Raw genomic sequence first — 24,221 nt, forward strand, 5'->3', positions numbered from 1 at the left:
TAGAGTACCCTGTTAATGCTGCATTTATTACTGGGCCTCGCACCCACTAGAGTCCCCTGTTAATGCTGCATTTATTACTGGGACTCGCACCCACTAGAGTACCCTGTTAATGCTGCATTTATTACTGGGACTCGCACCCACTAGAGTACCCTGTTAATGCTGCATTTATTACTGGGACTCGCACCCACTAGAGTACCCTGTTAATGCTGCATTTATTACTGGGACTCGCACCCACTAGAGTACCCTGTTAATGCTGCATATTCCTCTAATTAACAAATGTTTGTTTTCCTCCTTAAACCCACATTGATCCCTACCTGTCAACTAATGCAGGTCAATACGATGAAGGAAATGTTGAATCATTCTCTTCATTAAATATTACTATTACTATAACTTCAAGAATTCAGTACTAAATTTTACTTAAGTACCACATTTGGTAAGTGTAACAGCCTAGCCATGATATCTACCATTTGTAAGCTTCAAACTCCAGTAAGCAAACCATCACTACACAGTGTTTTCCATGAGTATAGTCATTAAACTCTTGTCAGTTCCTCTGTAATCAGTGCCCTCATACCCTTATCTTTGCAGTCCTTACAGCTTTTATCTTTTATTTATGTAAGACCAAGTTAAAAAAAATAATTTCATTCTCTCCTTAATTTGACTGTGCCCAGTGTAGTTCCGTATAATACTGTAAAATAATAGCGCATAAGCACAAGGTCTCTAAACAAATCCTCTTCACCCAGTCTCTCCATACTCACTCTCTGCTGCTTCAGCCTTGCTGCAAATATTTTGTGATACTCCAAAGAATAATGCAAATATGTCTTTTTTAGTGATGCCATAAAGACTCCAACTTCCTGTCCAGTGCCTTCTTGAAGTCTCTGCTTTTTTTCTATGTTGTATCTAACAAAATATCTTCTCTTCCCAACATTGTATCTTCTAACTGCACTAATGCTTGTTTCAGTATGTGGGCCTTCGTATTTAATCCCATCATTCTTTTAGCTTAGCAATAAGCTCTGTTTTGAGCTTAGCTTTAAATTCATCTCATTGAATTGATATCATCAGTTATTTCCTCTCCATCATTGCTAAATTTATTTTAATCTCTCCTAAACACCATCTCTTAAATAAATCCTTCAGTAGAAAATCCATTGGAAATCTGCAGTGTCTTTTAGGACACAAAAGTATGTACATTCAAATTGGAATTCTAAAACCATAAAAGCACATTGTCATATATAATATACACACACACACACACACACACACATATATATATATATATATATATATATATATATATATATATATATATATATGTGTGTGTGTATGTATATATATATATATATATATATATATATATATATATATATATGTGTGCGTGTGTGTGTGTCTATAGTTTATGAACACCACTAAACTAATTTATTTTTTTTGTGTGTGTGTGTCTAACCTCTAGCTCTTTTAAAGGCAATAAAGTGGCACTTTTATTTCTTTTGTGTGCTCTCCCTCATTTTTATAAAGATGACTAGAACACACATTTTGTTTCTTTTCCTATGCTGCTGTGAGAGAAACTACTGATTTATGTGGGCAGGCTTGTTGCAGCCAATAGCTGCTCAAGATTATTTAATTTGCATGGTATGAGTCTATGAGGTTGTCTTAAATCTGTCATTTGCAAACACTGCTAAACAAATGTATTTTTATTTTTGTGTCTAATTGTCTATCTTGTTAAGGACAGTAAGGCTCCACCTTTATTTTCTTTTGTGTGCTCTCCCTAGCCTTTATAAAGATGAGTGGAACACATCCAATCTCCTTGTTTTCCTTTGCTGTTGCAGAAGGAACTGCTGATTTTTGTGGGCAAGCTGTTGCAGCCAATAGTGAGTTGCTCCAGATTGTTTAAAATTGCTCTGTATGAGTGGACCTGAGTAGAGTGGATGTGCGTTTGCTCATATGCATGAAGACTGTAAGATGCCCTATGTGCGTCTTTACGTGATTATGTGATTTTGAGGTTTTCGTTTCATATCTCAGCTTTGTAATGAAGGACATCTACTTCTTGGAAAATATCTATTTGATTTGCACTTCACAGTGATAAAAGGTTAGTTGTTTTATTTACTCTTATGATCTCTGGTCAGTCATTTAGTAAGACAGTCATTTGATTACCTATAAAATGGGTCTCTTAAGTTACTTTTTGATTAATTTGGCCTATCAGTTAAACATGGAAAAATGTCAGTATGCTTTTAATGATTTAAAACTGAATATCATTTTGGTACATGGTTGTGAAGTGTATTTATTGAATTTACCATCAAAAGACAATACTGTATGTATGAACTGTCAAGTCAAAGAAATAGTAAAAGGGTTCAGGTTCAAGTGGTCTGCTATAAAACAACCAAAACAAACCACTAATGAAACTTAGTGAGGAAAAAAAAGATAACGAAATTTAAGGTTAAGTGCTTTTGACATTTTAGCCTTCTTCAGAACATATACATTCAAAGATATATTGATTTAAATAAGAAAATAGGGGTTATACCTGTAGAATATAACATTTTTAACTTGACAGACAAACTTTTAACTACAGAAGAAACAAATGTACTGAAGAGAGATTTTTCTTTCATTTCCTTCAGCAAGAACAAATTTTATAGACCTTAAAGGTTGCACTAGAAAAGTGAATTTAAAAGTGACCTTTAAATATAGAGCTTTCACTTATAAGGGTGATTTTGTCACACCAATTGTTTTTAATCTGCCTTTAATTGCTGTTATTAAAGTTTTTGAAGAATGTTGTGACAAAGATATTAGAACTGTTGTGAAACAAAAAAAGCAAAAAACGTTTTTCAGTTTGACTATGGCTGAAAGACAAAGTTTAAAACAGATTTGTCATGCTTCTAGTTTAAGAATTATGAAGCCAGACAAAGGGGGATCCATGGTGGTAGTCCAATGGAGTGACTACATTAACAATATGTATGACTTGCTGGCAGATCACATTTTTTATGAAAAAGTTAACAAAAGTATTATAAACAAAGGTTATAGACAGACTGATGTTTGGTAATATAATTAGTTGAAGGAGTAATTATGGACCACATCTATTCTTTTTTTTCTTACATCTGACCCTAAAATAGGGAAGTTATTTGGGGTCCCTAAAATTCATAAAAGTTCATCATGTCTGCCATACAGACCTATAGTTTCGACACTAGCTTTGACGCTGGAAGCTATTTCTAAATTTGTAGACAGCTTTACTCACCCTGGTAAAAAATATGTCATTTTTCATTAGGGACTTCCGTGATTTTCTAGAAAAAAATACCAAAAACTTTTCAGTTGAAAAAGATGGTGTGTTAGTTACTGTAGCTGTACAATCATTATATAATATCATACCACATGATGTAGAGGCAGAGTGGACAGCTGTCATGTTAAGTAAAAGTGAGGATTACATGCTAGGGGAAATTAAGTTTTTGATGGAGTATATAGATTGTGTTCTTTCTAACAATGATTTTCATTTTTCAGGAAAATTATTATTGACAAAAAAGGGGTAGCTATGGGAGCACAGATGGCTCCCAATTATGCAAATGTTGTTATGGCATACTGGGAAATTTTTGTTTTACCTCACATCAGTGGATACAAGTCTATTTTATTTTATTTTTTTTCATTGATGATTTTTTGTTTTGTTTGTTTGGAGAGGTGGCATGTCAGATTTACTAGTATTTTTTGATAGTATTAATCAAGGTAATGAGTTTTTAAAGTTTTCTGTTAAATATTCAGTTATTAGTTATAAAAACATTTCCAGTTATGCCATTCTGCATTACTCCAGTATGCACTCCACATACTTAAAGACCGCTGTTATTAAAAGTCAACTAGTTAGGTTAAAATGTTTAACCACAGATGCAGCAGTATTGGACAATTTTTCTAAGGCACTGCATTATAGATTTGTAAACATGGGGTACCCTAGCAGTGTAGTTAAGAAAGTTAAAGAAGACAAACAAGAGTTGTACATTAGATTATAACACATGGGAATGGTCCCTCTCTATGCCATTAACTTTTTCTTTAGACAGTGAAGTGATTAAAAGAGTGATATCGAAAATATAGAGAATTTTAACTACCATTGATGAAGTTTCTGAAGTGGTAGGGTATAAGCTAATATTTATTAATAAAAAAAGGTAGAAATATGTTAAATCATTGTTAGAGGGAAGTAGAAACAACAAATGAAAGTCATAAAAAGGGTACCCTTAAGTGTTTGAACTGTTCTATGTATAAATATATATCAGAAAGCCCTTTTTCGTAGATGTAGGAATTGATAGAACATATCCAACCCCTGGCTTTTTTTACTTGTGCTTCCAAGTTTGTGGTATATATGGCAATCTGTAGTTCCTGTAAGTCATTCTACATTGGGAAGACTACAGAGAACTTAGGAAGTGTGTTTATGAACATCGGTGTGCCATTAAAATTAAAAATATGAACAATACCTGGGTAAACACTCTACCAAATTTCAAGAATTTTTTTTTTCTCTGTCACGGATTGGGTTCCAAATAATTTTAATGGAGACAGAGAAGGGGAGCTTGAGTAAATGGAATTAAAGTGGCAGATTTTGTTCAATGTTTACAATCCAGCTGGTTTAAATAGTAAAATTAATTACAAGGTAGTATTAAAATACAGACAAAATTTTAAGAAATGCAAATGAATAATAAACTGTTCTTTTTCAGATTTTAATAGGAGTTTATAAGAATGCTTTATGTTAATTCATTGTTTTTAGTTAGAATTTTAACATGCATAATAAATGGTGGTTGTTTAAAGGTCATGTGACCAATTTATTTTCTTATTTAAATCAGCATATCTTTGAATGCGTTTGTTTTGAAGAAGACTAAAAAGTCAAAAGCCCTTAACTTTTTATTAAAATTCAGTATGCTTTTTTTCCTAACTCGTCATTAATAGTTTGTTTTGGATATGTATGAACTGCTTAAAATTAAAAGAGCTACATGGCATACTTGAGAATAAAATGGTAATAAAACAGACTTTAAGTGAAAAAATATCTAGAAATTACCTAAATGTAATAAATAATTTTAAATTATCTTAGAAGGATGATCTTACTGACAGAAATCACTGTGCTGATATAACCTTATTCAATTTAATTATAAAAATATTGTCAACACAAACAATCCTTGCTAAAGGTGCACAAAAATGATGATAAATCACTGACTGCACTTAATAAAGGTAAATTCAGGATAAACAACAATATGGAAAATGGTGCTAACATGCAGATGGAACGTAATACACTGGCTCCACCAGCCATTTCTGTTTTATCTACCATTGCTAATTTATCTTATTCTCCAGCTGTTGTATGCATAAATAATAAGTAAAAAATACTATGTTAAATGACAAGCAGATATGTGATACTCTAAGAAACAATGAACCAGTTAAAGGCGATATTATTACATAGTGTTAGCTTGGTTACTAGAGCTGAGGATAAACCTATTCTTGATGTATATAACTAGCAACTCTGACAACATTCAGGTTAACATAAAATCCAGAATCTTAACAAATAAAAGAAATGTAACACTATCTAGAACAAACTCATAAGAACAGTACACAAATCTGTTAGCTCAACTGTTTTAGAGACAAGCAGCCTGGATGAAAGAGGAAAAAGAAAAAAAAGGAAAAAAGAATAATTTAAACAAAAAATAAAGATGGGTGGTTCTGGATTGGTTAGAGATGTTGAATGTTTATTGAACAAAGAAGATCATATTTCCCCTGCCAAGCAAACAGACTTTGACAAAGCTGGCAAATTAGAACATTTTCTTCCTCCTCCTCCAGTTTTTTATCCTGAGGTAGTAATAAATACAAATAATACTAGCAGACAGCATGCACACATTTCTAGTTCTCTTGTGCTTAGTATCTAACAACTAAACAATAACAAGTTAAAGATGCAATCTTTGGGTGGCTTGAATGCTCACTTTATGTTAGAGGCTAACTGTAAATCCACAAAGAGTAACAACTTAGATGAGGAACTAAAAGACGTTTACATAGAACATCTGGATTTAAAGGGCAACTATTATCCTGATCCAAAGTCCTTTGATGTTCCACTTCCAAAGGATTCACCCTTACATTTAAGTAAGAATGAGTTTTTAATGCTTTCTGATTTGATACTGAAGAATGGCAGGAGAATGTTATGTAGTCTAGACTGTTATAAGATTGTAGTTTCAGCTTTACTTGGTTTAAAACTGATTGACACACCAGACTTGTTAACTAATCTTTTCAAGAGAGTATATCATAGGATGTTATGTTATTACGTTATGGAACAAATGATTTGTACTCAGTACCTTTGAACCACATGAAAGTTACCATATTAAAATTTCTGGAACGTATTGAAAGTAAAAACAAAATGTCAATTCTGAGTGAGATTATTCCTTACTCATGATGGAATCATTGTTTATACCAAGGCTATGTTATTTAATAATTGACTGAGACATTTTTCTACCTCATATAATTTAAAGTTGGTCGCTTAATTGGAAAATTTTGCTCTGGACTATTTTTCAAAAGATGCTTAAAATTAAATTTTCCCTGTCTTGTATTTCGGACATTATTTTTTGGGACATTTTTAATTGTTGCCATTGTGCAAATTGATCTAAGACATTGAATAAAACTGTATACTGTTAAAGTAAATAGAATGAATATTTTCTGACTGACAATTAAATTTAGATTAACAATGTGAATTAGTTTCAGCATGCCAAGCCTTTGACAAGTTAAATGACTCACTACTGAAGGAAGATTTCACAATATTAGCAATATGCAACTGAATATTTTATTTCTTAATCATATTTCTTATTCCTGTCTCAGTGCTATTTAACAGTTCTGTGCTGCATTTATTGATTTGTTTGAATTTATCACTGTTTTATAGTTTGCACTTGTTAAAAATGCCATCCGTTTATTATTGTACTGCTCTTGGGTCATTTTAACAGTAGCTTGATATTTCCTAACCTCTGATACTGCAAAAGCTTTTCTGAGTTTGCCAAATTTCTTCTGAGTTTGTGAAAATATTTCTAAGTTTTGCAAAGTTTTTCTGTGTTTGCAAAAGCTTTCCTAACATCTATACATTTTTCTGTATTTGGGAACATTTCTCAGGGTTTGTGAACTTATTTCCAAGGATTTCTAATACATTGGAGTTCCACCTTTTGTTGTAAAGCATTTGTTACTGCACTTGAGCTCAAAAGCAGTTTCTTTTACATTATGAGAGTTTTATTTTGCACTTTAGTAGAAGCAGAGGGTTGATTCAATCCATCCGAGTTGGGAACTGCTGTTGGAAGGTTTACTGTTTGTTTGTCCAATATATGCAAACCTCTCCCGTTTAAAATGTTCTACAGGAAACACTGGCCCTAGTCGCCCACTGCTAGCTACTCGAAGAGCTTCTGGTTTGTGCAGAGGGCAGCACCACTGCAGGTCATTTAATAGTATACTACTAAACACTCTCACTTAGACCTTTAAATGACTCTCCCCTACTCCTTTGCATCTACTAAGGATCTGGTATAATGGATAGGTGCTTCCCTGTTGTCTCTGTTTGGTGGATATGGGCATCCTCAGACAGTGTAGTAACTGCCTCATGCTCACTGACAACCACATAATTTTAGAACAAACACAGTATGTGAGAGATGTAGATACACAATGTCAGTGGAGGCAAAGCTCTCACAAGCACACATGAAAAATGCAAACGAGGTTACCAGTGTTACACCCAAAAGACTTACTACAAACACTAAAGAACAAACACATAGACCCATATATGCAGAGGTACTTGCATGTAATATCTCCAAACCTCCAAGTCCTCCTAAAAGCATCTCTCAGTGGCCCCATGTGCACTCAGAAAAGACAGTGCCTTACACAACACATAACTCTGAAAATCATAGTAGCCCTGCTTCCATACTCATAAGGCAATACACCACACAGCTAAACATTCTAGTTTTTGGGGACCCCATTGTAAGACATACTGATTCATCAGATCATGCATGCACTTAAGTTTTTAAACCACAAGTACCAGTATAACATGGCCATAAACCATGAGGGTGTAAAAGACCAACGCATACCTCACTGGCCCATATGAAGCAAGACATGCTGTAGCTCTCTGAATATGTGTCCTAGGGGAGTATGAATCTAGCTTTGAGTAACATCCTACCTTCACCAGTGATGATGCCACAGTACCAGCAAAAAATGATTGACTTTGGCAACTGGCTTAGTTTCTGTTGTTGTGATCGAATATCTGTTAGCCTGGGGAGCCATGATTGACAAACCATGATCTATGCCTGAAATGGTTTGCATTTGTCAGCACTTGGCTTCCAGACACTGGTAAAAGCTTTATGTATCTCCATAGTGCTTTTTAATCTGTGCCAAGTTATTAAACCCTCCACCATAACCAAAATCACTCATGACCACCTAAAGGTACTGCTGCTCAGTGCTATGAGTTTAAACAAACAACTGCACTCTCTGGAAGCACTCCTAACCCTGGAGAATGCAGACATATATGCAGTCATGGAAACATGGTTCAGAACCACAGACAGCACCCCATCTATCAACGGCTACAATGCCTTTCATACATTTTGGATTCCACTCAGCTGAGGATAAAACAAAGGGTAGATGTGTCTCAGTGTTCATAGGTAGGTACTGGACTATTAGCCCTAGGCATATATAAGCCTAGCCAAAAAGGTACCCTGGCTTTCACCAGCCAAGAAAATTATTTTCCTGTGTCCCTGTCAAGCAGAGCCACAGAAGTTATCCCTGGGGTGTATTTCCTATTTCCTATCCAATCAAGATTTTTCTTGAAGAGTGCTAATGAGGAGCTCTGTTTGACATAGATAGATAGTCTGTTCCAGAGTATGGGAAGTCTCTGGGACAGGAAACTATCCCTCCAGCATGTTCTGTTTATTGTGGTGACAAGGTTTAGGTCCATACAGCATGTAGCTCGGAGAGATTGGGATTTCCTTAAGTGGAGCAACAGCTCTGGGTTTGACATAGCTTTGTATGTTGGGCAGAGATCGCCTCTGAGTAGGCGATATGCGACAGAGTAAAGCTGGTGTTTTTTGAGATGGTCTGCGTAAGGCATCTGTTTGAGGCCAGTAATCCTCTTTGTGAGGTATTTCTGTGGCCTCTTCAGTTGGTGTAGATGTCTTGTGAGGTACATACCAAAAGGGGCGCTGTACTCTATAATGGGTCTAATGAGTGATGAGTAGAGGGGAACGATAACCTCTTTTTTTCTGGATGAGAAACCTTTTGTGATGTGGTGTGCCACATAGAAGGATTTCCTGACCACTGTGGCGATGTGATTATCAAAGGAGATACTACTGTCCACCTGTGTCCCAAGGTCTCTTATCGCACTTTCGGTGTTAAGTAGACTACCACCTATGTGGTAGTTCATGGGTACAAAGTTTTTATCAAAAAAAAGGATTCAAAAAGGATAAGTTCGCCACTAGACTGGTTCAACAACATGACTCGTTTGAGCTGCTCCATGCCCAACAAATCATAGATGCAACCCCCTAGCCATACCTCTCAACCTCTTACAGCAGGAAATCTGGACAAAGCCATGAATAAAAGTGGGACAAAAGCCCTAAAATAGGGACAATTTTCAAACATTGTCCTTACAAACTTAGAAAGTTGATAGAATAACAGGTTTTGCATTGGCATGAACTTTTCTGAGGGGTATGAAGTTTGAAACTCAAATGTCTGCCATTATTTTCTACCTTCAATCTTTAATGATTTGACACTAATTTGCCAGAAAAGTACAATTTTATGAAAAACAAACTAAAAATATGAGGCGAAAATCTGTACATTTCAGAGGTATGCCCCTATCATATCCTTGATAGCTACAGATCCCCTAACATGCGTCTAGAAAGCCACACCTCCTATGTAAGCCTACTGGAATCTCTTAACATTCAGCCTAACACTATACTTATGGGTGACTTCACCTACCTCTCCGTAAACTGGGAGACTTATACAATCCATAATTCACTTGCTCAGAGGTTTTTGGACTTCAATGCAAACACCTTGGAACAACTAGTTAGCTTCCTAATAAGAGGTACAGATATCCTAGATCTGATACTCATGACCATGGGGGAATGCTGCTCCCTCCTATGCATTAACTCCTCCCTGATAAGATCTGAGCACAAAATTATGTCCTTTAGTATTTTAACTTAGGACCCATCAAACTCCAAAACTGTTAAGAACTTTTCAAAGGCCAATTACTTCAAACTAAATGACAGCTTATTAAACTTCCAAGTCCCTACAAACCTGGATGACACTGTGGCCTACTCTGAGCTGCACACAGAAGCACTGCAGACACATTCATAGCAGCATAGAGGAGGCGGTACCTGTCCGAGTCAAGTCTATGACGACTGGCAAAAAATAAGCCACCCTGGTGGACCCCTAGCATAAACAGGCTATTCAACAAAAGGAAAATAATCCTTTCCAAAGTCAAGAAGGAAGAGACAAAACAGTACAAAAATACACTCACCAGTTTAAACAAACAAATTAGAGAGCTGTTCAAATCGGCCAAAGCAAACCATGCGGTAAAGATAGCTTCCCAGGTGAAAGATAACCATAAAGCTTTTTTTTAATTATAATCCATAATAGAAGATACTGCAAACCAAAGTCAGAAGGTAGCATAAAAAAACCTTTACTGTGTTGGCGCTTCCATGGCAAACCAATCCGCTTCATCAGGCACAAAGTACTAACAGAACTACATTTTTAAAAAAAGAAACATCCAATAAAAGTGCAGTCTCAATCATACAATTAATGCATGTACTTAAGCATTTAAAGCTACATCATATAAAAAAGAAAAAGTCTACCTGACATACAATAGGTATAAAATACATATATTACTTGTTTAGATTCATTATACCTATAAAACAAGTATTTACTTACAAAAAATGATAACAAAAATATATGTACTTAAGTGTGTGCTAGCAAAATAGCACATATACCTATCTATATATATTATTTATACATACATATAAAAAAAAATCTCACTTATCTAAAAGTTCTATTCTTTAACACTGGTTTAATACAGATCCTGTCATTTAAACCCTTTCCTAAGTCGCCCCTCATTCTAATAATCCATTTTAATTTCAAATTTTCAACCCTATTTTCTATATCACCATCCTGGGCATTTTCATATATTACTTGTAAAACTTTGAACTTGAATGTGTGGTCATTGCCACATATTTGGCATGTTTAGCAACAGCATTACTATGTGTTGAATTTTTAATATTATAGATATGCTCATGAATCCTATCTCTCAGCCTATGGTCTGTCTTCCCTATATAAAAACTTTGGCAGGCCTGGCATACTGCTAAATATACTATATGTTTGGTGTCACAGTTGGCTGCAGCCTGTATTCTAATTACTCGCCCTGTATCTGGTTGCATACATTCATCTGTAGAATCTATATACCTACACCAATTAAATTTGTTACAGGGGAATGTTCCCGGCAGAGTCCTAGGCCTAATGCTGTGTTTTACAGATGGTGGATAACAAAGCATCCGCTTTAAATTCTTTTTGTTCTTATATGTGAACTTAGGCTTATTCCCTACTATAGAAGCCACTTCCTTGTCTACGCCCAATATCGGCCAGTTTCTCTTTATAACTTCTTCAATCTGGTGTATATTGCTAGAATATGTGATAGGCATTCTTAAATGTTCATCCCTTCTCTTTTTGTGTTGTTGGATGGGCCAAGGACCTGCTGAATAGTAAGGCTTACCCCCTTTGTTAGGTTTACAAGATGTACTGTATATTGCTGTATCAATATCATGTGTGCTACATCCTCTCTGCTTAAACATGTCATGTAAAAGATCAATTTCTCTGGCAAAATCTGAATCATTAACATTCAGTCTAGATGCCCGTAGGCCTTGATTACTAACTATGTTACGGTGGATATGTGGGGGTTGCATACTCTGCCTATGTAGATAATTGTTCCTATTGCAGTCCTTCCTGTATGTTTTAGTAGACAAGGATTCTTCAGTAGTCTTAAAAACCATCACATCTAGAAAATTTATTAGGTCCTTGAAACAATTCAATGTAAATTTAAGAAAGGGAGTAGTAAAATCTAGGTATTCATGAAACTTCAAAAGGATATCTTTTTTTTTTTTAATCATGTTTATAACCTCAGGGAAAATGCTCAGCAATGTCCCAAGTTAATCATGAATGGTAACACTTACACCCAGCCTGAAACTATAGCAAACCTTCTGACCGACAAGTTCAGTTCAAACTTCTTCCTCACATCACCTCCTACCACACCCAAAGAAATACTTGCAATCATCCCCCTAATGGGAACAAGTCCTTATTGCGCTTGCTAAAGTCAAAAGCACAGCCTCCATGGGGCCTATCAGCATTCCAGAATAGTTCTTAAACAGCTTAAAACATGATCTATCAAGGCCACTAGAAGCTCTCTTTAACCACAGCCTCTGGATGGGCTTTGTCCCAGGGGAATGGAGGACTGCAACAATTGTCCCTTTGCATAATGGGAGTCCATCAACTGACCCAGGGAACTACAGACCTATAAACTTGACCAGTCTTATCTACAAGGTCATGGAGAGAATTGTCATGGACCTGATCAATAAAGACATAAAAATCTCCCAACACTGGACCACACCCAATTTGGCTTTGTCAAAGAGGCCTTGCCTGCTCAATCTGGAAGACCTCTTCAAGAAAATCACTAGGGCTATGGATGAGGATAAAATGGTATTCACCACTTATTTAGAGCTGGCCAAAGCTTTTGACACAATCCCCTACTTGGGGATCATAGATAAACTTACTGTGTTAGGCATAATTACCAACATCATCCGGTGGATAGCAAATTGGCTCACTGACAGGACACACGTCTGGATAGGCAAATTCACTTCTGATAAGAAACCTGTTACTAGTGGTGTCCCACAACATTCAGTGTTGGGACCTCTCCTATTTGGTATGTACTTATCTGAAGTGAAAACCAATGTTGGTGGCCTCTGGCTCACCAAGTTTGCCGATGACTGTACACTGGGAGCAATAATCAAATCCCCAAACAATGTTGACATCCTACAAACAAGCCTAAAAATGACAAATGACTGGTGCCAAAACCATGGTCTTAAACTAAATGCTAAGAAATACTTAATCATACCCTTTGGTAAATCAGATATTCCTGCAAATTATAATATTGATAGCACACCCCTAAAAGTAGACCCAGTGGTGAAGGACCTAGGAATACAGATAGATAATAAACTAAAGTTTGACCACCAGATAGCTATGGTAGTGAGGAAATCCTTCTGTGTGGCTCAACTTATAAATAAAGACATAGCATCAAGGTCAAAGGAAGTCATAGTGCCATTGTACTTGGCCATCATCAGGCCCATATTTGAGTATAATGCTCCCTTCTGCATGTACCTAACCAGGCACTTAAACCAAATGGAATGGCCCCAGAGGTTTCTTACTAAAACAATACAAAGTGTAAGACACTTACTTGTCTTATGCAGACTGAGTAAAGGCCATATCCCTTTACTTTTTCTCACATTGTTTATTGAGAGGTGACTTATGCCTGACATACAAGGGATTTTCTGATTCAGCCCTAATGAAAATGATACATATTCGCAAGGAAAATTATACGAGCTCCACGCGTTCCGTGGACCTGAACCTTATTTGTGACTTTAATAGAACTTGGTGGAGAGACATATTCATATCCCAAAGATTACCTCATCTAGAGAATAAACTTCCCACCTTGATAAAATAAAGCCCATCCCTCACTCTCTTCAAAACGAATGTGGATAAATAGACGGGGATCCATAAACTTACTCCCAGGGTACTGCCCATGTCCCTTAGGGACAGAGGCAGACTGTAAAATAATTCAGGGCTCCAATACCCAAAGACCCACTACCCTGATACTACTCCATCCCATATCTGGAGAATTAAGATATAATATTGCCATGTTATTAGCTAGGCTTGTAAAGGAGCTTGCACCATTAGCTTAGTAATTACCTATGAACATATAAGCACTTTCTGGTCTTTCAGTTTTACATTATCGACAAAGTAAGAGCACAGTTTATCTTTTGACTGCTTCATATGACTGTCCTGCATTTTTATCACCCAAAATGTCCTTAGACATTATTTGATTGCTCATATGATTACTTGAAACCAATGCACATTATCTTGGGAAGTTTCTCCTTTTCTATAGTGTTGTGTAACTGTGGATATGGTATATATAAACTTAGGGTGATGGGGTAGAAAGATACTTTCCCCTGCAAAGTGTTTTTCTTCTATGCCATAAGAATGGCATTAAAGTGCTTCAGTCAGTGGTGATCTCTCAAGTATTTTCAAAGTGCTCACAGTCCAGTAGTACATATTAGAATCATTTAAGATTGCTCTGTTTCTGACCCAGTGCTTTTAAACATTTGAACAGGTATGACAATACTCCTTTGCTAGTGTAAACACATCACTTCATGGGTGTATTTTATTTATTATGTATTCATTTGCTTTTGTTTACTGGAAAAGTCTATCTGGGAACTGAAATACCCACTTTAACTGGAGGCCTAGGAAGAAATGCTCCAAACCAAAGATAGAAATACATTTTGGCAATTCAAAAGAAAAACGGTCAGCAGCATTATTTACAAAGTATTTCAAAACAAATGGTCAGAAAACATTATTTACAAAGCATATCAGATTAAGAAAATATATGTTTTCAAGATATTGTTGGATGATGCAGTGGTGCAGCTGTAGTGTTGTCACCTCACAGCAAGAGGTGCTCCGGTTCGATTCTTGGCTGGGGTGCCTTCTATGTGGTGTCTGCATGTCCTCCCTACGTTCGTGTGGGTTTCCTCCCACATTGCAAAGACATGCATCTGGAGCCTTTTTCCCCAGGCCTCTGCTGAAAATTGGCTTTGTTGCAAGTCAGACTTTCCTGGTTAACAAATGTTAAATAAAATTGTGAGTAGAATGAAAAATGCTTTATTAATACACTAGAAAGAGTTAGGATTGCATACTTCAGACTTGTAGGTGTGGTAATAAATTTCTTGCTATTTTTGGATCCTGGACTGGACTTTTTTTGTTGTTTTTTAATTTTGGTTTGCTTTGTTTGTTGTTTTGGCAGTGGTGTGGTACAGTTGCATAATTTATTAGTTGCCAGGTGATATTCTAGCGCTGATTTGAATTGTTTCAGGTTATTTAAAAGCCTCGTGGTTTGAATGTTTTTTTCCATTCCTTGGAGATGGCAACAGAGAATATCGAGTCACTATAATAATAATAATTAGATTTTTAGCAAAATTTATTAAAGTTTTGAGGCTCTTAGGGATCTATTTGGTACATGCCTTTTAATAAGATTTGACAGAGGAGTGTTTTAAGTGGATGGTGAAGTATTTTGTGTGCTGTCAGCTGAGAGAGGGTAGTGTGTTGAGGAAGTTCAAGCCAGTTGAGGGCACTGAGTGCCATTTTACTTGCACAAAGTACATAGTGTTTTCTTTCTATATTTCTTTTGAATGTCATGAACTTTTATTCCCAGAAGTTTAGCTCATTTTCTGGATCAGGTTTTTCCTGCACTTGTTTTGCACTCTGTTCATACTGTGTTTGTTCTCATTCCAAATTGTGCATATAAATAACTAATTTTCACAAATATGCTCCAATACAGGCCATCTTTTTATTGCATATTACTTTCATTTGCATAATTTTACACATTTTAACAAAATTATTATTTTTTCTACATCTCCTACATATTTATTAACAAACTATTCTTATAATGCTTATAGTAGCACCTGCTACACCATTCTTTCTCTGTGCCATGTTACCATACTTTACATATTTCTCTAAGACTTCATGACTTCTTTTCATTGGCTGTCACTCATTTTAAACATTTTCACCTTGCAAACTTCTCAGCACCCATCACACACCATTAAGCTCTTTATTAATGATGATAAGTTAGTTACACTGCACAGAAGTTACTTATTTAATGTCAGATCACATTGTCTCCAACCAGCAGGCATTTATTTAATATTAAAATCTGACTGGCTTAGTGTTTTGTTCCTTGCTGAAGAGGAATAAATCCTGACTAACAGCAGTCACTTTATTTAATATTAAAGATGATTGTCTTAATATTTGATTCCATGGTGAAAAGGAATAAACCCTGACTATGACTCTGTGACGTGTTCTGAAGAAGCTGTCTGGATGATGGCCACCCATGACTGGTTCTTATCAAAAGGGGGAATAAATGTACCGATTAGATTACAGGAGGTGTTATACCTGGCAGGCAGCAGGGTTAAAAGGAATGCAAAAAATGTGTGTCTGAGTAATTTATCCTTTGTCTTAACTTTGCTGATATCACACATGATTCTGTCTGACACTAACAAATCATGCAGCTCATCAGATTCCCAGTCCTTGGTGCAATCATCAAGCTCATCAAATTCCCAGTCCTTGGTGCAGTCATCCAGCTCATCAAATTCATAGTCTTTGGTGCAATCATCCAGCTCATCAAATTCACAGTCCTTGGTGCAATCATCCAGCTCATCAAATTCACAATCCTTGGTGCAATCATCCAGCTCATCAAATTCACAGTCCTTGGTGCAATCATCCAGCTCATCAAATTCACAATCCTTGGTGCAATCATCCAGCTCATCAAATTCACAGTCCTTGGTGCAATCATCCAGATCATCAAATTCACAGTCCTTGGTGCAATCATCCAGCTCATCAAATTCACAGTCCTTGGTGCAATCATCCAGCTCATCAAATTCACAATCCTTGGTGCAATCATCCAGCTCATCAAATTCACAGTCCTTGGTGCAATCATCCAGCTCATCAAATTCACAGTCCTTGGTGCAATCATCCAGCTCATCAAATTCACAGTCCTTGGTGCAATCATCCAGCTCATCAAATTCACAGTCCTTGGTGCAATCATCCAGCTCATTAAATTCGCAGTCCTTGGTGCAATCATCCAGCTCAGCAGTACAGGCATCCATAGACTTGATGTGACCTCCTACCATCCAAAAAGAATTAGTGGCAAATAAATGGTAAATTTCTCATAGTTCACAAGACTACTGAGAACTTTTGTCTCAGACTGCAGTATTCTCCATCTTTCCCTCTCAAAACATAAATTCATTATATCAGCACGTATTCCTCTACTACAGACACAAACTGGACATGTGAACCTTTCCAAGCTTCTTAGAGATTCAGCTCACTGCAAGGAATTAATAAAACTTCGGGAGCAACAATTTACATTTGTCATACAAAGTACCCTGAAGAGACAGGCTAACAGGTGACTGCAGATGAATAATTTCTCAAATTAAAGATAAAATTATTTATTTTCAGTTGCTTCTGATACTGTGCAACATTAAAGTATTCAGGAGCCTAAATAACAAGAGAGAGAGAAAGACAAATTGTATACAGAGACATTTGTCAGCACACATTTCTGAACAGATATGTAGATCAGTGGTGCCAATTGCTTAAAACTATACATACACATATACAAATTAGAGGCAGAACATGGAAGGCTATATTGTGAGGAATGTTGTTAGAAAAAAGTGACTGATGGTACATAATAAGAATCAGTTTTAGGTCCAGTATTTCAGAGAAAATGTTTTAGACATATCACGGAGTATTAAAGTATAATCAGTGTACCCAAATGACACGAAGAATAATACGTCACTCAGTAATTGGATAAATAGTCTGCAGTGTTGGCTGGAAGGACTAGATTTATTTACAAAAGGAAATGAAAGCAATCTAGGAGTACTTATCACACCTAAACAGGGTTACTAGAAACAATGTGAAAAGGGTGCATTACTGGCAGTCAAAATGTTTGGATTTGTTCTTAGAATGTGAGTTAAAAGCAAAGAAGTACTGCTTCCACTATTTCAGGCACACACCATATGTTGACAACATTTTGTACAGTTGTGAAAGTCAGTTAAAGGAAGGAATATCAGTTTGATGTCAAGAGTTCAGTGAAAGCAATGTGTAACATTTTGAGACTCGAAAGTAGAATGACTGGGGTATGTAAGTATGTAGGTATTGTAAAGGAGTAATTCTAAGCCTTGGACAGTGACAGAGTATCGCACAAAGCATGAAAAAGTCCTTGGGTCTCCCATAAAGATCATAAACTGCTCTTGGATTTCCTGTACAAAAAATACATGCTATAGTATACAGGTAGACCCCACCCCCCATCAAGCAAGTAAAACACACGTGTGTGTGTGTGTGTGTGTGTGTGTGTGTGTGTGTGTGTGTGTGTGTGTGTGTGTGTGTGTGTGTGTGTGTGTGTGTGTGTGTGAGAGAGAGAGAGAGAAATGGAAATAACCAATATCTGATTTACAGGTATCTTTTCTATGGATTTGCAGTCAGATACATACGTTCATTAGCAATAATTTCTCTCTCTTTCTCTCTCTCCAATTAACTTGATCTCACATAAAATTATACCTTTCCCAAGTTGCTTGCAACCATACCCTTAACTCAACACCTCCCTTTTCCCACTCCTCTCATCAGCATTTTCCCTTCCTGTCCTACATCCAAAGACCACTAACTTCCCTTTCACCAGCATATGAATACCTTCTTGTGTAACCCTGTGAAACAGCCAATGCTGACTATGACCATACTTCTCAACTGTCTAGATTTTTGCAGAATGTCCAGATTTTTGCCTCATATTTTAGCTTGTTCCTCATAAAATTGTGGTTTCTGGCAAATCATTGAGGATTTAGGTCATTAAATAATGATAGACATTTGAGCTTCAGACTTTATATCCTTTAGAAAATGCATGCTACTGCAAATCCTGGTATTCTAAAAACTTTTCTAAGTATAAAAGAGCAATAGTTAAAATCAGTCCCTGACTTTGTCCCTTTGTTCCCCCATTATTTTCTGTTTTGTGCGGAATTCTTGGGCAAAGAAGTTTAGGGGTGTAAAAATGACTTATAGTTGCTTTAATGTTACAAATATATGTACCACATGAAGGTAGCTAGTCTTAAAGAGATCTATTCACGCCTCTGTTATTCTTTCCCATACCTGATACTTATAAGAATCCTGTCCACTCAAAAATAAAAGTTATGTATTTAACACAATGATAGATTTATAACAACGAGTCTATCCTCCTTAACTGCGCAGATAAGTCCATAGGCGATAAAACCTTTTGACAATCAGAAGTTTCCTTGGTAACTGAACGCTGCTCACCAATCCCACAATGCACAGCTGTCATTCTCCAGATCAGAGGAAATCATCTTAAGAAATAAAAACATACACTTAAAACTATTCCTATTTGCCACTAAATGCATAAATTCTGTAGGGACTGGCTGCAGCTCAACAGCATTGGATGACTGTATGAGACATCAAGACAATCTCAGCAATGGCAAATGAAAGTGGGACATGTCCTTAAAGAGGATGATCCCACTCCTACAGATATAACAATTTAAAATATGTTATTTTCGTCTCCTTCCCCTCTGTTGCTCTTGTGCCATTTCTTCCTTTTTCTTACTCATCATGAAATCCTTCTTTTCACAGTTCTTCTTCCCCAGGCAGTTTTATTGAAAATTAATTACTTCCATTCACATCTTGTAAACATTGAACCAAATAACACCGACGTTCCCCCAGAAGCCATATGCAAGAAAACACTTACAGAAACTGGCTCAAGGAGCAGCACACACAAAAATAAAGTACCAAGCACTTTATTAAAAAAATAGTTAAGCACTTTCATCCCTATATCAAGCCGACATTTTATAAGAACAGTATTTCCATAAGATTAAAAGAAGGCTGTAGTTCCATTTCCCCCTCTTATCCGTCTTTCTTTTTCTATAAATCCCCTTTGTCTACTTGATATAGTGTGTGTGTGTGTCTCTCTCTCTCTCTCTCTCTCTCTCTCTATATATATATATATATATATATATATATATATATATATATATGGGTTCCCTTCAGAATATCAAAATCCTATGGTCAAGATCATATGATCAAAGTTTTAGAACGTCAAAATTCTGAACAGAAATCTGCATACAGGGCGGAACGAGAGTTTTCCTTTTTCCTCGCTGTAGTGCGATCTCGGAGTTGTATATTTAATTAGCAGGGGTGCAGGGGGGCCTGCCCCCCAGCAAAAACATTGAGAAAGTTTTTTTTTTTTTATGTTGGATTTATTTCATAATCTCGACATTCTGAAACATTGATTATATGGTCTCGATCATATGAAATTCGAGATTCAGAAGTGAATCCATATATATATATATATATATATATATATATATATATTGTGTGTATGCTTATATATTTTATATATATATATATATATATATATATATATATATATATATATATATAAAACCACAAACAAAAACTGGAATAATTTGGCTATCAAACCAAGAAAAAAGAAAATTGCCAAATTTTATATATATCGGTTTACTATTAATATGACAAACGGAGATGCTCTGCAGATGGAAAACTAAAAGACAGATGTTTGATTTTCTGTGTTGCTGAACATCTCCCTGTTCAAAAGTTCATATCAGCAAATGCACACTGCATTCGCTGATATAACCTCAAAGTATTGCACAGAGATCATTGTACAGTGCGGTTTGGGACATTCATCCCTTTTTTTACTGTAGTGCGATCTTGGAGTTGGAATATATAGTTAACAGGGGGTTGTGGGGGTGCAGGGGGTTTGTCCCCCCTGCAAAAATGTGATGTGAGGTGTAGGAGTTTCATTTAACTGAGCTTCTATGTAGACATCACGTGATCTGTTCAGCGACAATGTCAAATCTGCTGAATTCGTTCAGTAGATTCAACATTGTGACCTGAAATATATTTTAAATTTCACTTTTTTTTTTTTTTTCAGTGTTACGACCAGGATTTCTTTTTACCAGCGACATTTTGATAGTAAACATATATATATATATATATATATATATATATATATATATATTTTTTTTTTTTTTGTCTACTTCATATGACCTAAATTTCATTTGAGTACAATTAATTTGACTGAGACCATAATAGTGAAAGGTATATGCCCTTTTCCCCACTGTTGTGCGATCCTGGAGTTAGTATATATATATATATATATATATATATATATATATATATATATATATATATATCTATATATCAGCCATGGGTGCGGGGTGCGTAGCCCCCCACCTAGCTTGGTTTTATATTGTCCAGTTTCTGTTGAGGGTACGTAAGTAGTTTTTAAGTTTTGGAAAGAGTTAGTCATTGGTGTTGTAAGTGTGCATGTCTATAGTTTACAATTTAGTATGTTGAAATTTAGCATTGTATGGCTTCAGTCTTATGACTTTCAGTCAAGTGAGTTTTCAGTATTTTGAAATTTTGGTATTATTGTCTCAGTCAAATGAATTTCAGTCAAATGAAATTTAGGTTATATGAAGTAGACCCATATATCTATATATGGGTCTCCTTCAAAACACCGAAAGACCAGAACATCGACAGTATTTTGAAGGAGATCAAAACAACGAAACCGCAGAACACCGAAAAGTGCGAAATTTAAAATCCTGCTGTTACGGGATTTTGATTTAGCACTTTTGGTGTTCTGCTGTGGGTGAGTATGCATGTGTAAGTGTATTTGTGAGGGGTAGTGCTGTGTGTAAGTGTGTGTTGTGACTGCGGTGTGTGTGTGTGTGTGTGAGGGACTGTAGTGTGTGGGTGTGAGTTTGCCTTGTGTGTCTGTTTGTGCAATCTCGGAGTTAGATTATTAAAGTAGGTGGGTGTGGGTGGTGCAGGGGGGCTTGCCCCCCTGCCTATTTGTAGTGTAGGGTGGTGTGGTTGGTAGTTTGGGGAAGTTGTGCATGTATTTGTGTATGTTTTTTGTGTGTGTTATACTTACGTGGTTTTTGATGTTGTGGGGTTTCATTGTTTTGGTCTCGGTGTTTTGGTCTTCGGTGTTGTGAGGTTTCATTGTTCTGAAGTAGACCCATATATATATATACATATATATATATATATATATATATATATATATATATATATATATATATATATAGATGCACACACACATATAAATATGTATATATCCATATGTGTGTGTGTGTGTGTGTGTGTGTGTGTGTGTGTGTGTGCATGTGTGTGTGTGTGTGTGTGTGCTAACACACACTCATGTAGATAGATATGTAGATAGGTAGCCACATAGCTATACATATACATTCATATATGGGTTTATATTACACTGAGTTTATGAAAACTCAAAGTAATATAAACCTTCATATATAATATGCGTACTTTCTCCACCTCCTTCATGTACCCACACAATCCAATCTGCCCTCTCTGGCCACACACTATTTTTTTAGGGTAGCATTTTACCATTTGTTCCCTTTCAGCTGAAAAAAGCAGCACTTCTGCACTCTGAACGTCCTATATAATAGATTGTTTCTCTGTTTTGCTTAGGATGTATGGTCTTAGACAAATTAAGTAAATTCATACCATAATTTTTCATATCTAAAAAAGCCTCCCACCCGTAAGTCCACACGGTTGATATCTACACTCTGGCTTAGAGTCCATACTTTTTAGCTGAAAAAATTTTTTTTTTTCATTTTTGTACAAAATGCCCAACAGCTGAGAAATCACACCATAGTTTATCGTCTTTACATACATCATAAAAAGCAGTAATTGTTCGATGTCCCTACTTACTCAAATGAAATGTCATAAAATGTTTCTGTGTCTAAATGCAGGAGTCACCTTAGTCCCTGCTCTTTAACATCAGTTACTTTAACATCTTATCCCAGAAATAAAAGCAATTTGAAATTACTTGCATTGCCCAGTTTTTGAAAGTCCCGTAACTGTGTCATCCCACTTGTTCCATTCATTATGTGCTTGATGTTCCTGCTGCTGAGTATGTTTTCTCATGCTAAACTCTCTCCTGCCCCTAGACCAGTCTGGTGCTCTCCTGCATATTCTATGTTCATCAACATGTCAGGCTAATCCAAAGGGTCCAGACACTTCTGGGAAGCACTGTTATATTTCCAGAAGTCATCAGGAGAGTTATGCCGCTCTTTGCAGCCCCCTTCAGTAACCCTCTACTTAATATTGTCCCTCATCCATTCAGATTTTAATACTGAAAGCTCCTTTTGAGCATCTAGTCTCAGCAATTCTTGGGTCAGAATTTCACCAGGCTCCAAATCAGCCACTTTCTCTTCTGCAGATTCATCTGAACTGATGAATTAAGTGGTCTCTGCCACATCAGATGTCTCTCCTTCCCTAAAGTCCTCCATTATGCCTTTATGACCAGGGAATTTCTCTTGTTGAGAGAGCAAATATCCCCTAGTCAGTACAAATACCACTTCAGGCCTTCCTTGCATATAGGTTATGCAGAACAATCCCAGTCAACAAAAAGTAAGTAAATAAATAAATATTACTGTGCATGGACTGCTTAGCACTGTTATAAGGAACAAGTCTGTACCATTTCTGTCAGGGACTATTTGCCTCTGCCCATTGTGATAATTATGAAGGATTTTCTTAGCATTTCACTTGGTTGAGGAGTGGATCTAGGTGTTATACTGTAGTATGTCAATAGTGGTGCAGAGTAGTGTCACACTCTGAGGTTATTAATCTGCTACTAAACAATGTTAGTCACATTTTGCTCTGCATCAGTCTCCACTCTGGCTGCGGATAAATCTGTTTGTCAACAGACTGTCTATATGGTTAGTAAATACAGATCCTCAGTGCTGTTAATGCCAGCACCTGCCCACATCTGAAGGTGGTAGTGGTTACACATTTCTCCCCTTATGTATATGTGGGTTGTAGGAATGCAGTATTTATCTTTCTCAGTGGCATTTGCCCAGGCTGCAACAATAGGCTTTCCTTGTAATTTACATGGCACATATACCACTGTGAATCAACACATATCTTCACCAGCATGCCAGGGTATAAAATCAGGTCCTGATTTCAATCCTGAATATAAGTGTGAACCTTGGAGTATAGTAAATGTGCTGTCATGTCTGGGGAATTACAGAAAACATAACATTTATGACTTGATAATGAAACAACAGCTACTTACCTAGTGTAGTTTCACAGGAAGTATTATCTGTTGATCCAGAATAGGATTCTGCAAGAGAAGACAATAAACAGGTTATAGCATGTATCATAATAACAGTATTGTAATAGATCACAACACATTGTCTCTAAATCTCAAGATTTCAGCTATATAATGCCACTAGGTATGTTGTGTGAAAAAGAGGTGAAGAAGAGAGTAAGGCAGGATGGAGTGGGTGGAGAAGAGTGTCAGGAGTGATTTGTGACAGACGAGTACCAGTAAGAGTGAAAGGGAAGGTCTACAAGAGGGTAGTGAGACCAGCTAT

The 24,221-nt window shown here is 36.3% G+C and overlaps 1 protein-coding gene across 1 annotated transcript in view; it reads right to left on the reverse strand.

Annotated features, from left to right (window-relative positions):
* The window catches only part of LOC122810566, a 415,025-nt gene extending 391,017 nt beyond the window's left edge, over positions 1 to 24,008 (reverse strand). Inside the window, exon 1 of the mRNA XM_044082146.1 lies at positions 23,921 to 24,008. Coding sequence (XP_043938081.1) covers positions 23,921 to 24,008 — 88 coding nt within the window. The remainder of the gene's footprint in view (positions 1 to 23,920) is intronic.
* Between the last annotated feature and the right edge of the window lie 213 nt (positions 24,009 to 24,221).

Source organism: Protopterus annectens, chromosome 9.part0, assembly GCF_019279795.1.
Source record: "Protopterus annectens isolate FY-2018-M chromosome 9.part0, PAN1.0, whole genome shotgun sequence".
NCBI classification, from domain to species: domain Eukaryota; kingdom Metazoa; phylum Chordata; order Ceratodontiformes; family Protopteridae; genus Protopterus; species Protopterus annectens.